The sequence below is a fragment of the Acomys russatus genome, chromosome 1 (assembly GCF_903995435.1).
Source record: "Acomys russatus chromosome 1, mAcoRus1.1, whole genome shotgun sequence".
Lineage (NCBI taxonomy): Eukaryota > Metazoa > Chordata > Mammalia > Rodentia > Muridae > Acomys > Acomys russatus.
The window spans coordinates 117,474,916-117,493,146 of NC_067137.1; the positions used below are offsets into that span (position 1 = coordinate 117,474,916).

The 18,231-nt window shown below is 52.3% G+C and overlaps 1 protein-coding gene across 1 annotated transcript; it reads right to left on the reverse strand.

Moving 5' to 3' along the window:
* Positions 1-12,332: 12,332 nt before the first annotated feature.
* On the reverse strand, positions 12,333-16,831 carry Rtl1 (retrotransposon Gag like 1). The gene is made up of 2 exons (XM_051151480.1): positions 16,155-16,831; positions 12,333-16,067 (listed from the first exon to the last, which is right to left on the reverse strand). Exons 1-2 carry the CDS (start codon positions 16,597-16,599, stop codon positions 12,439-12,441), a joined length of 4,074 nt encoding a protein of 1,357 aa, XP_051007437.1. The 5' UTR covers positions 16,600-16,831; the 3' UTR covers positions 12,333-12,438.
* Positions 16,832-18,231: the final 1,400 nt, after the last annotated feature.

Here is an 18,231-nt window from a genome sequence, read left to right on the forward strand (position 1 = left end):
GGAAAATTCTGGCGAATCAGTCACAAGTCTATTGGACAATATGCCAGAGGCCACTTTATTGCTTGCTAACTTTTCTACCTGCCATGAAAGTCTGATGGTGGACAATGTAAAAGTTAAAAATTTTTTAAAGAAAAGTAAATATGACTTATTAGATCGACGAGAAGGCTCAATAGGTGAAACCTGAGTTCAATCCCTAGAGCCTGCTGGAGGAAAAGAAGGTTCTTGAGAAAGTTGTACTCTGGCCTCCACAGTGCATATCTATACTCTCACATACACAACAATAATAACATTTTTAAAGACAATTTAAAGGGCTTTGGGAGGAGGAGCACTGGCTCTCCTGAATTCCACATGAGGATCTGTAAACAGAATCTGTTTACCAGGCCCTGCTCAGGGGCATCTACTACCCCTACCTGGTGGACTCCCAGGCTCAGAAATTCTCCGAACATCACGTGGGGATAACAAATGATCTGTCGTTTTGAATGGTTGGGATGTGGGATCAAGTCAGAATCATGGCCCACACTGGCCTTCACAGAGAGAGGTTTTCCAGGCTTAGCCTGTGTCCTGGCTTTTTCTTGCTGCCTATCTTGTTTTGGGGGATCCATCTCATGCATGTCTGTCACCATGGATTTCCTCTTCATGACTTTCATCACTTCTACCTGGCCTCTGTCATCATCCTGGGCACAGCATCTCACCTCTGGCTAGTCCGGCCTCCATCACCTACCTCACCTCCATCACCCTCGCTTCTGGGCTCATTCTGGCGGCCAGGGCCTTGTACATGGTAGGCTTTCATTCATTCGTTTCCACATTCGGTGAAGGTCTACTGTGTGCCAGGCCCTGTGCCAGGCATCGTGTAGATGGACGTTGCCCTTGGGAGTCCGCACCTCTGGGAGACACATGCAAGCCGCTGGATGGCAGGAGAGCCCTGTGTCAAGGCTTCTTGGGGACACGGAAGCAGGGAGGGGTTGTGGATGCAGACTCTACCGAGGTATTGCCAAATGAATCTGCAAGGGGAGTCCTTTGTCCCATCTTTGTTACCCATGGGTACGGGGTACCCAGGCCATTAGACCCGAGACCCTCCCAGATGGTTCCCTCCCAGGTCCCTGTTCCCTAGCAGCCTTGTTTCTTTGTATTCTGCACCCTGGTCTCTGCTCAGCACTCTTGGATGTCTGCTTGGCTAGGGGTTGGTCCCTGGGCTATTTTCTATGCGCTTTGGGGCTCCAGGGTGAATAGGCACTGCTCTGTCTGTTGTTACTAATACTTTTTTTTTTCTTGTTCATGTGCTGTTAATCATCTCTTTTGGAAGTTCCTATGTCTGAGAAACCTGTCAATTTTTCTTAGAAGGGTGGGCTCACGACTTGAGGTTTCCTTTAAGGCTTGGCATGTACTTAACATTGGGTACTGTGGTGATCTTCAGGGGCTGTTCCAGGGTTCTCAAGAAGGCACTGCTGGGGTGACTCTGTGTATCCTTTGTGGTCTATGTCCTTGAATGTTTTCTTAAATTCAGAACTGGAGTTGGGTTGGGTATGTTGATTGCTTGGGGCCTGAGGATGAGGCCCCAGCACATCCCTTCAACCCAGGGCACCACAAATACTCGGAGGTGGGGGTCGGTCAATCTTTAGATGCTTCTGAAGGGGTGTAACCTACTCCTCAACTCAAGTTATACCAAACCCCACCAACGTATGCCACCCTAAGCCCCCACCTCTCCTCACATGTCACATATTTCTACTTCCCACTTCTGTATCCCACTGACTTCCTCAACCTGCTTAAGTCCTCCACGGCGAGTCACGTGAAGGTTCTGTCACCCTGAGAAGTTTCCCCATTCGTGGGTCACATTCATTCCCTCCTCCTACCCACATGTGATGCTCAGTCCCTCTGTGTCACGCTTACGCTTGTCACCTCCATGTTACGTTAGGTCCAGTATCTGCTCTCCTGTCATAGGCTTCCTCCTACCCATTCGTCACACTGATACCCTCTGTGTCTCACGCCAAGTCCCTTCCACATGTTAGCTGTGCCTGAGGAGCTTCTCACTCATGTCAGACTGCCCCCCTGGACTACTGCCTCTTCTTCCTCCACTTGAGATACGGTGCCAGGCGCCATACCAAAACCCCTCTCTCAGTTCTGTGTTAAACTGAGCCCCTCCTCCTCTGTGTCTCACGGAGTCCCCAACAGTTACCATATGGCCCCTCTAACCTATGCACACAAGTCAAGCTGAGTCCTGCTAATGAGTCCTCCATACCTTTCTCTAGTTATGTCATACCAAGGGCCCCCCTTTTATGTCCTAGTAAGCCCCTCCTCCACGGAATTATCACTTGAGTTCCCTTCCCTCATTCCTGTGCCACACTGCGCCTTGCTCCTAGTTGAGAACTACACAGAGCCATCTGTTTATTCATGAGGCTCGCTCTAGTCGTGTGTCTCAAAGGCTTTACCCCACATGTGTGGCTGGACTCGCCTCTCTTCTTGATATGTTGAACCCCCTTCCCCGCTCTGGATATGTGTGATACCCTGAGTCCCTCTCCCACCCTCATGTCACCCCAAGTTGCTCCACATTTGGATGTCACACAGAGGTTCTCCTGCATCCAGAGCTCACATAAGGCTCTCCCCACTGAGGCCACAGTAAAAGCTGTGTCTGCTCCAGCTTCTGTCGCAGCAAGCCCACTCCGCTTCTTAGTGTCCCACCCAGGCTCGTGAGGCCCTCCCCCACCATCTGAGTTCTGCCCTATCTCATATCATACAGATCCCCCTCCCTTCCTGTGGTCACAGTCTCTCCACTCACATACCTCTCTCCCTTTACCTGTGTCACCCTCTCCCAAGTTGCATGTAGCCATCTCTCTTCTAATCATGTCATACCAAGGCCACCCCCGCCCCTTTTTGGAGTTTCTACTGCAAACTGCTGTCAGGCCATGTGCAGACTTTCTCCCACCTCCCTGTCAGCAAGAAACGTGTGTCACATCAAGTTCTTCCATTCATGTGTCACCCAAGTCCCTTGCGTGTCAAATCAAACTCCCACTCCTGTGATGTATCACTTCGCAGCCCCCACTTCCAAGTGACACTGAATCCTGCCCCCACTTATGTCACCTGGAGTCCCTCTCCTCAATTACACAGCCACTGAGTCATGGACACAGCAATCATGTGGAGCTCCTTCTCAACCTGTGTGCCCCCACCAAATCCTTCACCCTTCCTGTCACATTGAGTCCCACTCCCCGATGTTCCCCCCCCCCCCACTCTGTCCCTCATGTGTTACCTAAAGCACAGCCCGTGTACTACCTCTTCTGTTCACAGGGCACGCTGACCTCATGCTTATGAATTGCATAGTCCCTTCTTCAGTGTTTTGTACCAGTTCTCCCCTGTGTCTGCATTTACACCTAGGTATCGCACCCACCCGAGTGTCATATGTCCCCTCAAGCCCTTTCTCCATTCATGTGTCATGCTAAGCTCCCCCCCAATCCCCGAATGGTTACATGAAACAGTGCCTTCCTGTGTGTCATATAGACAGGGCCTCCACCCTGTGTGCGCCACATTGAACTCCTCACAGATCCATTTGTCATCCTGCACTCTGCCCCATGTCCCTCCGTCAAAACTTTACCTATGCTTTCCAACCAAGACCCCTCCCCACTTCTCCTGGCACATGGAGTCTTTTCTCATGTCTCGCCATTCCTAGATCCCATGACAACCCTCCTTCCCCTGTGACACGCTGAACCTTTGTCCCCTCCCCTTAGTCACACAGACCTCCCTTTGGTCATTGTCACTCGGAGTCCTTGCCTTCTGCTGGGTCCCCTCCTCACTCCTCCATTGTTATGGAACCTCCCCCCCCTTTCACTAATGTGTCACACAGAGCGTTTCTCCCACACATGTGTCATATGTAGCTCTGTACTTAGCCACGTATCACACTTTCACTTTCTTCTACCTGTGTGTGACACTTTGACACTGGGCTCCTCTACTGTGTTGCACCAAACCCCTCTCTTACCTGCTCATGCCTCACACAGAACCCTTCCTCTTCCAAGTATCACACAGGATCATGCTACCTCGCTATCAAGTGCCATCTTATGTCTTTCCTCAGTCATGTGTCCCATAGTTCCTCATTCCTCCCCCGTGTCATTCCAGGTCCCTTTCTCCCAATGACACTCAGAGCTCTGAGCTCTTTACCCTCACACAAGACATTTGCATCTCTTTTTCAAAAGTGTTTCTCATCTAGACTCCTTTGTATGTCAAAACAGAATGTTTTATACCCATGTCACACACACAGTCCCTCCTACTGCCCATGATTCACAGTAAGGGTCTTGAGTCACACCGAGGAGTCTCTCCTCATGTGTCACACTCAGCCCCACCTCCTATGCCCGATCACAGTAAGTTTCTTTCCCATGTTTTTACAAGAAGCACACCTGTTTGTGTCACTGTGCCTGTCCACTTCATCTCAGACAGACTCCTCCCGCCACGCTACACTCCTGTGATCTCCTGTGTTTGTGTGTTACACTGCTTCTTATGTCTCATGCTGGCATCTCTCCTCTTCCCTTCATGTATTAAAGTTATGCTATCCTTATCAATGTGTCTTAGAAAATTTCATGATGGACCATGCTTAACCCCATCTGTGTGTCCTATAGAATACCTCTGCCCATATGTCTCATAGTTAGCCTAACCTCACCCATGTGTCCTATAGAGAGAACACCTCTCCTTAACATGTGTCATGCTTAGCCTAGCCTTCCCATGTGTCCTATAGAGAGAGCACTTTTCCTCAACATGTGTCATGTTTAGCCCAGCGCCTCCTACTACGTGTCCTGTAGTGTCCCACTCCACAGCATGCCAGGCTTAACCTCTTCCCTCCCATGTATCTTTTCAAGTACCTTTCTCCATCCTGTATCATGGTGAGCCCTGCCCCATCCACATGTCCCATACAATGCGTCTCCCGATATGTGTCATTCTTAGCCTAGCCTCATCCATGCATCCTGCAGAGTACCTCTCCTGATCCTGTGTCGTGCTTGGCCTAGCCCCATTCATGTGTCACGGAGAGCATGTCATCTCATGTTCTGTGCTTAGCCTCGCCTCACTGCTTCATCATGTGGACTCCTGCTTCTGTCCCTGTTTCCCCCTGAGCTCCTTCCAACCCTGACAGTGTCCTTCACTGTTGCGTAGTAGTTAGAGGTCTTCTACCCATGTGACATGACACACATGACACACCTCTGCCTCATACTCATCTCCCTCCCCACTCATGGGTCATACTGATGACATCTTACAGGGAACATGGCTCTCACCATGTCTCTCTGGGTCCTCATGCATGCGACAGTGAGTTTCTTCTCAACTCAGGCCACATACAGTACCCCTTTCAGTCATCATGCGTTTTACAGAATTAGGTGCCACCCCATTCTTTTTCTAGTATTCTGTCAAAAGAAGTCCATCTTCTGTATCACGTGGGACCCTTTGTACCTGTGCTTCCCACCACTTACTCCCCGTGCACATTAGGCCCCTCCTTTACTCGTGTCATGTTGAGGTTCAGATGAGTACCTCCAAACCATGGGCCACATATATTCACAGTCCCTTTTAGTCACCACAAACTCTTCTCACGCCCCCGATGTGTTACACAGAACCTCTCTCGTGTTACGAAGTTCCGGTGTAACACACTGAGACCTTCGTGTCCCCTAGTTCGCGGAGCCCACCTCTCTATGTATGCTGCTGTGCAATTCATCTCCGTGTCACAGAATAACTTAACTCGGATGTGTCCTGTTTAGTCCATTGCTGTCATGTGTCATGGACACATTCCTCTACCAGTGTCATACTGAACCTTCTCTCTTCCTGTGTCAAGGGTCCCCTCCTCTTTCCCAAGGCACATTGAGCTCCCTGTGTACAAAGGTCAAGCTAAGCCCCTCCTCTTTCTGATGTATCATGTGACCCCTTCCGATGTACACCAGATTTATATTTCTTTCTCTCATGCATCATGGATTCTCTCCCCAGTGTGTCACTAAACCACTCTTCCTTCCTGTACATCATGGGGCCTTATTCCCCCCAGTAGCTACATTTAATTTAATTCCACAGTCTCCCCAATATGTTGTGGACACCGTCTTGTGCATGTACATGCGAAGTCTGTGTTCTCCTCTCTTCATCTGGCATTTCAAGTCCTTTATCTCTCTCCCATGTGTCATGGAACCCCCTCCTCTACAGAGGGTTACTCTGAAACCCGCCCGCCTCCCATGAGCCATATAGCTTGGCCCCTACATGTGTCACTTTGAGACCCTCTCCCTTCTGTGTCATGGAATTGCCTCTGTCATGCGTCACTGGGCCCCTCTTGCCTCCCATGCTGTGTAGAATCCCTTCTCCCCTTCTCTGTGCAGTCTCTCTTGCCTCATTGCCAGGCTGCAGGAACCTTTTACCACTCGCAGATCACACCCGAGTTACACTGAGTCCCTCCCCACTTGTGTTGCCCTCAGCCCTTCTGGGACCTGTCTTCTGTCTGGCCTCCCACCATTACTTTCACATACTTTCCCAAGGAATGTGGTAGCTTCACCCCGTTATTCAAAAGAGTTCGTTGACTGCCCCTGTGTTGAGACTGGCGGCAGCGTAGGTGGGCAAGTGTGAAGTGAAGCTGGCAGTGGGGAAGGTGGGTGTGGTAGTCGAGCAAGAACACTGGGACAGGAAAGAAATTTCTCTTTTGTACTTTATTCATATATAACCTTGATGCAAATGTGCCACTCAAGCTGGACACGGTGACACAGGCCTGTCAGTCATAGCTCCACCTGGAAACCCGAGGCAGGAAGATGGAGATTCAAAGGTGACTCTGGGTTACACAGTGAGACCCTGTTTCAAAAACAAACATAAACAGGCAAGCAAAAAGCAGTTTATGTTTTTAGTTACTCATAGAAGTGTGTAATTAAAGCCCATCTGAGGACACTTCTCTCACCCTCAGAGAATCCAAAGCGCAGTTAGCTGTGCCTGCAGTTTGTCCCCTTACTGGTGAACAGCTGCTAACCCACACATTGTCTTTGGGGTTCCACCTGGGGCTGCATAAGCTCCTACTGGTTCCCGCGCACCCTTTCTAGGTTTCCAGAGGAGCCCACCGGACAGGCGCCTGGGAAGGCCGTGGCTGCGCAGAATCGACCTTAGCAGCGTGCCTGGCACTCCTGTGCCAGCAGATGTCCCTCCCACCCTCTCCCCCTCCTCTCCCCTCCCTCTTCCTTCCCTCTCCCTTCTTTACATCACCTGGATCTCCTCCAGAGTTTATAAGAGATCAGTTTGGATAAGGGGCGGGGGGGGGGGGAAGGGGGGAGGGAGGAGAGTCCCACAATGCCACAGGTGCCCTAGGGCTGGCTGTCCCTGGCTGTCACTAGTAGCAGGAGTCTGTCCTACCTGTCGTCTGGGCTTCTTGCATTGCTTCTTTTCAGGAGGAGGAGGAGGAGGAGGAGGGTCTCATCGTAGTCAGAAGTTGGGGGGTGGGAACGGCGTCATGCAGGAGTTGATTGCACAGCCATTCAGCTCCTATATGATGCCTTTCTTCACCCCCTTCAACCGCGTGTGGTCTCCAGACCCTCCTCTGCGTCTTGTGCTGTCTGGGACGCATCGTCCGGCTTGCTGTTTCCTGGCATGTGTTTGTTCCTTTCCCACAGCTCTCCAAGTTCCTGGAGGGGAATGCCTAGGGCTGGGCCATCTCTGAGGTTCTTCTTGGAGGGGGAAAGCTAAATCCTTCGTGGGACATTCCCTGGGGATGGGCCAAGGGTCACCCTCTGACTCTGTGGCCAAGGGTAGACAGGTCAGAGGTCGATCCTAGGCCTACCCTAGGGCTTCTCCCACTGGGATCCCAGGAGCTGTTCTCTCTTGGAAGCTCCCTGAGGGGACCCAGCTCACAGGATGGAGGAGGGGTGGATCCTAGAGAGATGGAGTCTTTTTTTTTTTTTCCGGGACAGGGGGCAGGGCTGAGACAGAGCAGGGCTGATCCTAACCAGCGCGCTCCTGGAACAGGGTCTCCTTGAGGGGCCTCTGCCTCTACCCAGGATTATTTTTTTATGACCAGGAGGCTGAGGTCCCTTACAGGCGGCCTCTTACTCTCTCCTTGAGCCCTTTTGGAGACGTCTCACCTCATACCTTCAAACTCTGGATCCCCTACGAACTATCAGGAATCACCTCGTCTCCCCCCCCCCCCCCCCGTGACACCCTGCCCAGGCTGGGGTGCCTATAGAAACTTCAATAGCACGCTGAGCAACGGGCATAGAGACCTTCTTCTGGACCCTAGGAACTCAGGCCATTGCATGCATATAGGACCCATCTCCATCCCTGCGACGCTACCATCACTAACTGCATTAGCCCGCTATGGCAGCCAGCCCAGGCACACGGGAGTGCCCTGAGTGGGAAGCCTTGAAGCTGTGAAAGGATTTGAGAGTGGGACAAGGAGGACCCAGGCCCCGCCCTTCCCTTTCCCACCCTTGTCCACCATCTCTCTCCCCTTCCTTGTTCCCTTCCTCGCCATCCCCGCCTCCCTTTTCCCAGCTGCTCACCTTGTATCCTTCATTGGTGTAAGGATGGTCCTGCTGCTCCCTGCGCTCACACAGGTGGATGGACGTCCAGACGAGGTTCACTGTTCAGGTCTCAGATCATGTCTGATGGGCATAGAATAACAAGTGGTCCCCTGGGGCCCAGTGGCAGGGCTCAAGGTGGGTAGGGGTAGTCGAGGTGTGGGTGGTGTTAGTTTCTTGCTTACCTTTCCTTTTCTTACTATGGTGCCAACCGAGGTAGCCCAGGTGTACTTGGAGCTTCTGCCTCTGCGCCAGCCTGGTTAGGAGCTGGTAAAATTCCTGGCTCAGGGTCCTGTGTTGGGACCCCTAGTGTGACCCATGGCCACTTGTAGGAGAGAGTGACAAATCCTGTCCTGCTGGCTGGTAGCGGGAGTATATGCTGTCACTGACTCTCGAGATGATATGCTTGGCTTGGAGCCTGCAGGAGCATCTTATAAAGGGGAGGAGGACTCAGGCAAGAAGGGGTGGCCAAGGGAGGGCCTTGTGCTCTTCTTTGTCCCCGGATGCTGTGGGAACTCTCTGGATGGTGACTGAAGCCTCCTCCGGGAAGTGGGAGGGGGGGGGCACCTCCTCAGTGGGTGGAGTCTGCAGCCAGGGGTGGAAGTGATGTCATCGTCACCTAGTGGGAACTTTCACACCAATTTCTTCCTTTGCTTTTCTCTTAGGAGAAAAAAAAGGTTTGTGTCCCGCTTTTTAATCTCTCTTTATAAGGGGCTCCGTGATAACCCACTGATAACCTACCGTTTCAGCGCGTCACTGGCTCTCTTTACAGCCTAGGCTGCCTTCTTCTCCCGTAAATGGGGACAAAGCCCCCGCTGGGCAGATTGGTAGGCCAGCATGCCTTTATTGCTTCTTCATAGTCTGTGTATGTGTGGGTTGTGGGTAAATGCGCCCACCTCTGTGGTCAACACCATTGGCAGCCTCTTGCCAGGCTGCTGGCCCACTGGTGAGCTTCATTTTTTTCCCCCCTTTACTCACTCTTGCAGTGGAAGGTGTTGGGTCCCCTGGCAGCAGCAGGGACTCAAGGGTCATCTGTTCATCCACTGTATCCAGAGAAGGTCTCACCAAGCAGGGACAGAATTTTGGTTTTGAGGCCCAGCTTTGTGTGTGGGGTCCCCAGGTAAATTATGCTAGGGCACAGGACTGGTATGTTTCTTTTCCCCATTGGGACCCCAGTCCCACCTCAAGGTCATGGACCTTTCTTAGGAATTCCAAGCAGAGTGTCATGGTGGGCAGGAAGTACTTGAGGAACCAAGGACCCAGATAACCCATCTTGTCTTGAAACTGACCTCTCCTTTGCCCCTGCCTCCCCCCACCTCAGATAATAGGAAGGCAAGTTAGTGGGAAAGTAGTCCCCCTGCCACTTTGAGCCAGGGATTTCTGTGAGCAGCTTATTAAGCGGATACTGGAATAACTGCAGCCAAACCTCTGACCTTGTCCCATACTGAGTCATTTGGAGGCTATTATAGATATGTAAACAGACAAGATAAGACATTGTGTCTCTGGGGGGGCTGTTGTGATGTCAGCTATATGTGGGGTTCATGTGTTGGGTTCTGACACTATAGGTTATGTGAGAGGATAAAAGCCATAGGAAGTCTCCTCAGGCCTGTTGTGACTGTGCCTCTCTATAGTCCTCTCTGGACCATGATTTTCTGAATAGATACCACAGAAAGCCTCTGGATGGGATAGAGGGTAAAAACTGTGTTGCTTGCTCTGGGCACTTTGTGATCCCTTTGAAATCTCACAGAAGCCCCCACCATGCTCTGCATGATAGACAGGGAAACTGAGGGGAGAAGAGGTTGCCCCATATTCAGGAGCTTCCTGGGGCCATTGGCAACTTCCTTAAGACCAGGAGAGGGTGATCCCCTGACCTGAAGCCTGGGATCCTGCCCATGATCTTCAGGTGCTACCGTCAGGGGTAGATTCCTTGTTAAGGAGGCAGCAGCCAGTTGCCCCTGAGGACCCATAGGGCACAGTGGATCCCACTGTGGGCTGCAGAAGGCATGAAGGGGTTGGTGTTGGGGTCTCAAGAATGTTTCTCTGGGACCTAAGCACAACCCTCTTGCTGGAGGTGGCATGAGGGAGATGAAAGCAGGCGAGGGAGGTTGTCATACCACATTGGGTAGCCAGGGCTTTGACACATTATCAGGGCAGAGAAGGGTGTCTCCGGGTTAACTCCGGGCCCGGTTTCCAGGCAGGATGTGAAGGGCAGAGCTAGTGGCCCTTGAGTATGAAGGCCCAGTGCATTGTACCCCCACACCATCCTTGGGTTCACACTGGGAGGGGGTCCTTGGTTTTATACTCTTAGTCTTTTTGCACACTTCCTATGTGTGTGTGTGGGGGGGGGCTGCTCTTGGGTAGGAGGTATAGACTTTGTGAGTGAGGGCCACTTCCCCTATTTCTTTACTCTCCCAGAAGCCCCTTCCCTTTCCCCTGCCCAGAGTAATATGCCTTCATGATAGCCAGCTTGAAGATGAGGACCCAGCCCTTCTCCATTGGGGGCAAGTGTGGGAATGGTTTCAAGACAGTACCCATAAACCCTCCTTAGCTGTAGGCACTGAACACAGTTGGCTGTTGTTCGTTTCTCATGTGACTCGAAGGCTGGGACCAGATGAGAACAGGGATTTTTGGGCGCCCTCCCTTTGCCCCGTGAATCCTGTGTTCATTTTCCATGTGTAGCCCTTCCTTGGAATGAGGCTGAGGCAGGGGCAATGGAGTGGTTTCTCTCTTGAGGAGGAGGAGGAGGAGGAGGAAGAGGAGGAAGAGGAGGAGGAGGAGGAGGAGGAGGAGGGAAGCCTGTTGCTATGTGAGAGAGTCACGCCCTCCCGACCCTGCCCCTCCCATCCGTGTAGCTGCCCACCCCAACCCTCTCTGCACCCACCATCCTTTCTCCTCTATGGCTCGTTGTTCCCCAAACCTATCTCCTGATTTTCACCCCTCCCTTTTAGAACAAACCACAGAGTCAGATAATCTTTTATTCTCTTTATTCATGGGGGGGGGGGGCAAAAGCAGGTGTGGGATGGGAGAGGATGGAAAGAGTCTTTTCCCTGTGGCAAAGAGCGGTGGTCTGGTCAAAGCACTCTTGGCTCCTTGGCACAGGTGGCTGGGCATCTGGGGCTTCACCAGTGTCTCTTAGGGGCTCCCTCCTTTATGTGAGGTCTCTGGCCCCTGCACTGTCCACATATCAGTTCGGGGAGGGAAAGGGAGCCCCACTTGGTGCCTACCACCCTTTGTGGTGTCTCCTGAGCCTCAGGGGCATTCAGGGTGGGCAAGTCCATCAGGTAAGTCTCACTGGTACGTCGGATGCCCCATGGAGCGATCAGAGTTCAGGTAAGATTAGAGTTCAGGGTCAGATGAAGTGTCAATGGAGCCAGACCAGACGGGTAGTGGGGTTCGGGGTGGGCTTGCTTGCTGGGTGGGCTGGGGTTGTGGGAGGCATGGCACCACAGCACCTCGGGAGGAAGGGAGGGGGTGGGGGTGGGGCCCAGGGGAGTTGGAGCACCGGTGTGGAGGTAGAAGTCAGTGAAGCACCCAAGGTCAGTGTCCCAGGATGCACAGGTGGCCGCACGCCATTTGGGTGGTGGTGGTGGTGGGGTCCCTGGCATCTGCTTGCTTGGCTGCGCCTGTTGTGTCTGCTCTGCATCTAGCCTGGGGTGACAGGGGTCATCACTGCTCATCACTGCTCTCTCCTCTCCTTGATCTCACACCCGGATGTGGGCCTGGGGCCCGGACAGTTAGGACAGGGTTGCACAGTCTTGGCTGGCTCTGGGACGCTGATAGTTGGCAAGTTGTTTAGCACAGATGACGTTGCTGGTTGATGAGTTGAAGTTGTGGCCCTTCACAAGTGGGTTCCCCTTGGGTTAAGTAAGAGTGGCGAGAGCGGGTGCTGGATTTGAGCGAAGCTGGCTGAGGCACAAGGGAAGATAGCAGACACTTTGGTGTGTGTTCAGTCAAGTTCATCGTCTGAGTCAGACAGTTCTGCTAGCCTCGCCCGTTCCCTGGCTGGGGAAGGCAGGGCCATTCTGGAGGCCATGCTCAGGAATCTTGTGAGGGCCCTGGCCACCTCATCTCTGCTAAGCAGGGTAAGCCGGCCGTCGGCACCAAGGATATAGAGTAGGCGGTTGTTGAGGAAATCTAGGACCTCTGGGTCCAACAGGTTCCGTGGGCGGAAGGTGACCGCTTCTCGGTCAAGCAGGAATTCTTGCACGTCGTTGTCCTGCGCGTCCTGCGAGGTGTCTTGCAGGCCGTCATGCAGGCCACAGTGACGGTAACGTTGCAGGTCGTCTTGCAGGGCTTCTCGCAAGACGACATCTTCATCACCAACGACGTGCAGCTCCAGGTATCGGTGCTGGTGGAGGTCAGGGAAACTGTCCTGTTCGGGGTTGGCTCTGACCCCGAAGAATTCACACAGGGTCAGCCAGAACCCAGGAGTGAATCGCAGGCCCCGTGGGGGGCGGGAATGCAGTGCATTCCGATGCCAGCACCTTGGGCCCAGGAACAGCTCAGCCAGCTCTCGAGCTGGGAGGGTGTTGGCACCCACTAGAGGGGGCATCTGGCTGAGCAACTGAGCAATGGCTGTGGCCATGCCACTACTTGCGATGAGGGTGGAGTCCAGGATGAGTCGGAGTGTGTGCCCGTGCTGAGGCCTGGCCACCTCCAAAGAGGGGGCAGGCAGTGGGGAGAGGTGCTGCCTCACCCTCAGCATCACCAGGAGGGCTGCCACACCCAGGACACTTTTCCAATAGAGAATGGCACGGAAGAAGTTTAGGACCACGGCCCGGATCTGGGCTACGCTGAAGTGAGCCAGGAAGATGTTAAGGATCTGGTTTATTGGAATGGCAGACAGTAGCTCCTGCACCATGGCCTGCCTGTCCTCTTCTCGTTCTTCTTCGTCTTCACTGTCTTCTGAGTCCGAGTCTGAGGACTCAGGGAGTGAGTCCCTATGACCTCCCCTCATGGCAAGAAGCAGTAATGGTCTCATAAAGCTTCCTCTTAAGCCTCTCTGGTTCTGACTTCTCCTGAGGTACAGGGCTCGGGTGTCATCTTGATCAGGCAGCTCCATAACATCAAAATGGAAGTGAGAGAAAAAGAAGACCCAATGCCCGGGGAGAAGTACGGTGAGCCTGTCATTATTCAGAGAGGCTAGATCCTCTGTGTTGAGAAGGATCATGATGGGCTCCTCGGTGTTCTCCAGGTAGCGGCACCACACCATGAAGGCAGCCCGGATTGGAAGGATCCTCATCTCCACTTGAGGGTACTCCACCTCGATTGGGGAGAGGTTTCGTGAGTAGAAAGCGCAGGTGGCTTTCTTGCCAGTCTCCTCGTCAGTTTGGATCAGGGAGGCGTACAGGAAGGAGCCGATAACGCCTGTTTCCAAGTAGAATGGGTTCTGAGGCTTAGGGTGGTAGAGGACGGGGGCTTTGCGGAAAGCCCTCTTCAGGGACTCGAAGGCTTCCTGCTCCTCCTCTCCCCAGGAGTAGGGCTCTGTGCTCAGCAGCTGCCTCACCAGGGGTTCTGCGATGATGGCGAAGTGCTCTACAAAGTGGCGGTAGGGATAGACAAGTTCGATGACGCTTTGTAGGCACCTCCTGCTCATGGGGACAGCACACCCTGTGATGAGGTTCATGAGAGTCTTGTTGAGTTTCACCCCTTTGGGGGATAGCACGAAGCCTAGGATCTCTGCGGTTTGGCGGTGGAATTGGCTTCTGTCTAGCGAGCAGTAGACATTGTGGTATCGGAAGCGGACCAGGACTTGGCGGACGTGTAGGAAGTGTTCCTCCTGACTCATTGAGTAGACCAGGACCTCTCGGCCATGGCAAATCACAAAGAGACCTAGGATGTCTTTTAGGATTAAGTGAATCACGTTTTCTGATTCGTTGGAGTAGGAGTCTTGTGTGAAGGGCCGGTAGCATCTCATCTGGTGGAGACCCAAACCGAAGGCTGCTCTCCATGTGTCTTCTGTGCCGGTGAAGCTGTAGTCCACATTCTGTTTCTTACGACCCCCAAGCAGCTCCAGCTTTGTGAACCATGCGGCTCCATGTAACTGGTCAAACAGTTCTGGTATCATCTGTATGTAGTCCTGTCTGTCATGCAGCATGTCATATAGCACCCAGTATTGCTCTTGCTCCTTGGCTTTTTCTTGCATCCTGGCGCTCACAGATTTCGAGGACTTTCTGGGACCACGCCTGTGACGGACGCCTCTTCGATGATCACTGTCTCCAGCCTGCTGAAGCTCAGAGGGCTCTGATTCAGAAAGATCATCGGATCCGTCTGAGCTTGGCTGGTCGGAAGTCTCATCATCTGCTTCTTCCTTCGGGTTAAACACGTCGGCCAGGTCTGAGTATGGGTGCGGCAATCCGGGCAGTAGGCTCATGCTGTAGTTCTCCAGTGCGATGCATGGCGGGGGTGGCTGGAAGCAATTCTTCAGACAGTAGGGAGAGTGGAAGGTGCAACGGCCTCTGGTCCAGTCAACTTGGGGTGCATGGGTTCGGAGCCACTTGATGCCTAAGACCACAGAGAAGTTGGGTGAAGGTACGATGTCAAATTCGATGTACTCATAATGGTTCTGTTGGACACACATTAGAGGTTCGGTGTACAGCCAGATTGGTTCATTGCCGAGCAGGGAGCCGTCCACAGTCTGGATTGTCTGTGGATAGGGTTTCTCGTAGAGCTCCACGTAGTGTTCTTGGGCAAACTTCTCATCCATGTAGTTCCCTTCTGCTCCCGAGTCCACCAGGGCCTGCACTGCAACGCTGTGGTAGGGGCTCACCCTCACCAAGAGCAGCAGGAAGATGTGATCACGGTCGATGTCAGGGTCGTACTCGTTGGGCAGCCAGCTGCTCACCATCCACTTCTCCGGGGCAGGTGAGTCAATCCAGGTCATGTTTCGTGGGCGGGATTCAGGGGGCAGCCTGAGCACGGCCCTTCGTTCTGCTAGTTTGTCTTCAATTTGCAGGACAAGCACAAAAAGGTTCTCCAGGGAATCCGGCTGAGGGATCCGGAACAGGTAGTGCCTGATGTCTTCATTGAGCCCCTGGCACAGGTGGGCCTGCAGGACATCATCTGGCCAGCCTAAGGTAGGTATCAGACTCTGGAACTCATTGATGTAGTCGGCGACAGAGCGGTTCCCTTGCCTGATGTTGAACATGGCATCTTCTGCCACACGCAGTGTCTGCCGATACTCAAACTTTTCAGACATGGCCTCAAGGAAGGCTGTGTAGTTGTTTATCAGGGGGCTGTCCTCCTCTACCAGGGCATTGGCCCATTCTAAGGCTAGGCCAGACAGGTGACAGATGACAAACTTGACCCGCAGGCGTTCGTTGTAGATCATGGATGGGTAGTTCTGTAAGGTCATCTGGCAGAGCACGATGAACTCGTGGTACTCTCTGCGATCTCCAGAGAAGTGCCTGATGGCAGGCAGCCGGCCTTCATTGATGGCTTGCATCAAGAGCTGCTCAGCCACTCTCTGTTGTTCTTTGAGGTCTTGCATTCTGAGGAACAGTGAGATGATGGACCCCATCATGGACATGACTTCTTCTGGAGAGTTTCTGGGCTCTTCCTCCTCCTCTTCCTCCTCTTCCTCCTCATAATCATAATCATCATCCTCATCGTCTTCATCTTCATCGTCGCCATCCTCATCATCATCTTCATCTTCATCATCACTTTCGTCTTCCAGGTCAGTCTCATCTTCTTGCTCAGACTGGATATCAGATACATTGAATGATTGTGTTTCATCTGAGTCATCAGATGCCTCACTGAGTGGATCCGCCCCTTCCTGATCTGAACCATCGCATGACTCCTCCATGTCTTGGAGTAGGTCATTGGGTGGATCCTCTTTTTCTTCATGTGGGCCACTGGATGGCTCCTCCATGTCTTGGAGCAGATCAGTGGGCAGCATTTGCATTTCCTGGAGAGGGCCACTGGGTGGCTCCTTGCTCTCCTGGGCTGGGCCACTGTCTGAGCCCGCCTCCACCTCCGCCTGCACCTCACTGCTGCCTGGTGTCTCCTCAACGGTGTTGGATGAGCCCTCGGAGGACTCCATTTGTTTTGATGATGGATTCTTAAGCTCCATCATCGTCTCAAATGAGTCTTCAGAGGGTTCTATCATGTCGTCGGTTGGAAAGGAGTGTGCTCTGAAGACTGGTAAGGTTGTGATGTGTGTGGTCAGAGACCGCAACCCTGGAGATCAGAACCTAGGGACAGAAGGAATAAAAGCAGGAAGAGAAGCAGCAATTTAGGGTCTTGAGATGTCAGGATCAGAATTTCAAGGAGAAACCAGACAGCCAAAGTAATTAGAATCAGAGAGAAACCAGAGAAATCCTTCCTGCATTTAACGCAGCCTCCTCTGGTCACTTGGGCACCTCGAGGGGAAAGGCTTTTTCAACCCCTGACCTGCCTCCCAGGCGGAATCTGACTGCCCTGCCTGCCTACTTCCTCCGCTGGAATGAGAAATTCACAGCCCATAAATTTGTGGAGCAACTGGCCCAGAGCGTCTTCTGTGGCAAGCAAGCACCTGGCAGGGCATGCTTCTGGCCCATTGTGCCCTGGTACCCATGCCCGGTCAGTTTCCCTTCCTGTCTCTAGTCACTCGAAAGTCACAAGGGGTCACATCTCGGTGCCACTTGAAGCCATTGCTGTCAGGCTTGGTGGTCTGGAGCCAGCCCAGTGTGCTTGGTTGGAGGCGGGAGTCTGTAGGGAGATGCCTGCTGTTTCACAAACTCTAGGGAAAGAGGAGAAATCGGGCACTTGGCCACTCTCCTGGCAGTTGGGTCAGCAGCCAAAAATAGCTTTTATTTCCTCATCCAGGCTCCACGCCGAAATAAGTGGGAGAAAGACATGGCTTTCGGTTTTAATTTTCTCCCCATAAATGTTTATAAAATGCCTACTGTGTGCTGAAAGCTTGTACTTTCCTCGCTTCATCCTAGGTCACACTTGGTTGGGGGAAGGGGATATTTCTCTTTCTTAATTTTATCTCTGTCCAAAGCCACATTCTCACCAGCACATAGCTGGAGGTCTCCAAAAACCTTTCCCAGCCTTTCAAAAATCTCCTCTCCCAGGACTGCCCTTGTCTGCAGGGCTCCTGGAGCCTCAAACATCTGGCCTCAATTCTGCGCATGGAAACATTTCTGCATGCCTCTCGGATCCTATCTTTGCAAGTTTCCCCTCTTCGCAGGCAGGGCCAAGCTTTTCCTTCTCAAAAGTGTCCCCTTTTCTCTGTCACTGTTCATTTCCTCTGGTCTGGGGCTATATCGAGCAGAGGTACGAAGCTGGGTGAAAGAAGGGCATGGGACCTTTGAAATCTGATTGTCTGGTAATTTTTCAAGATCTGGCCATGGGAGAGTTTAGTGCACGGAAATTGAATTTAAAGGGATGTATTGGTTTGCAAAACAAATTAAACTAGTGATTGAATAGCTCAGCCATATAGCTATTGTCTTTATGAATTCACCATCTTCTGTTATTTCTCAGTTTTCTTTTTTAGGGCCACTGGGCTGACCTATCCAAGAAAGGGAGAAAAAACCAAATAAACAAAAATCTCCATGCTGTCCTTTGTGTAAAACTCCCATTGGCTAAAGTCCAAACCTTCCAGCAGGATACAGAATTTGGATCTGCAGTTTCTCAGAATTAGACATACCCTTGTTAGCATGACACTTAAATTTGATCGTGCAACCTCTCTGATTAAAGCCTCTCACTGTTTATTTACTGTCTGCAATATTAAATCCAAACCTATTGTATAAACACA

Bases quoted from the DNA above. Each gene is read 5' to 3' on its own strand.
- Rtl1 (XM_051151480.1), bottom strand. From the start codon at position 16,599: ATGATAGAACCCTCTGAAGACTCATTTGAGACGATGATGGAGCTTAAG. The intron at 16,068-16,154 runs GTGATGATGAAG...ATGAGGAGGAAG, and splicing joins GACTGACCTGGAAGACGAAA to AGGAGGAAGAGGAGGAGGAA.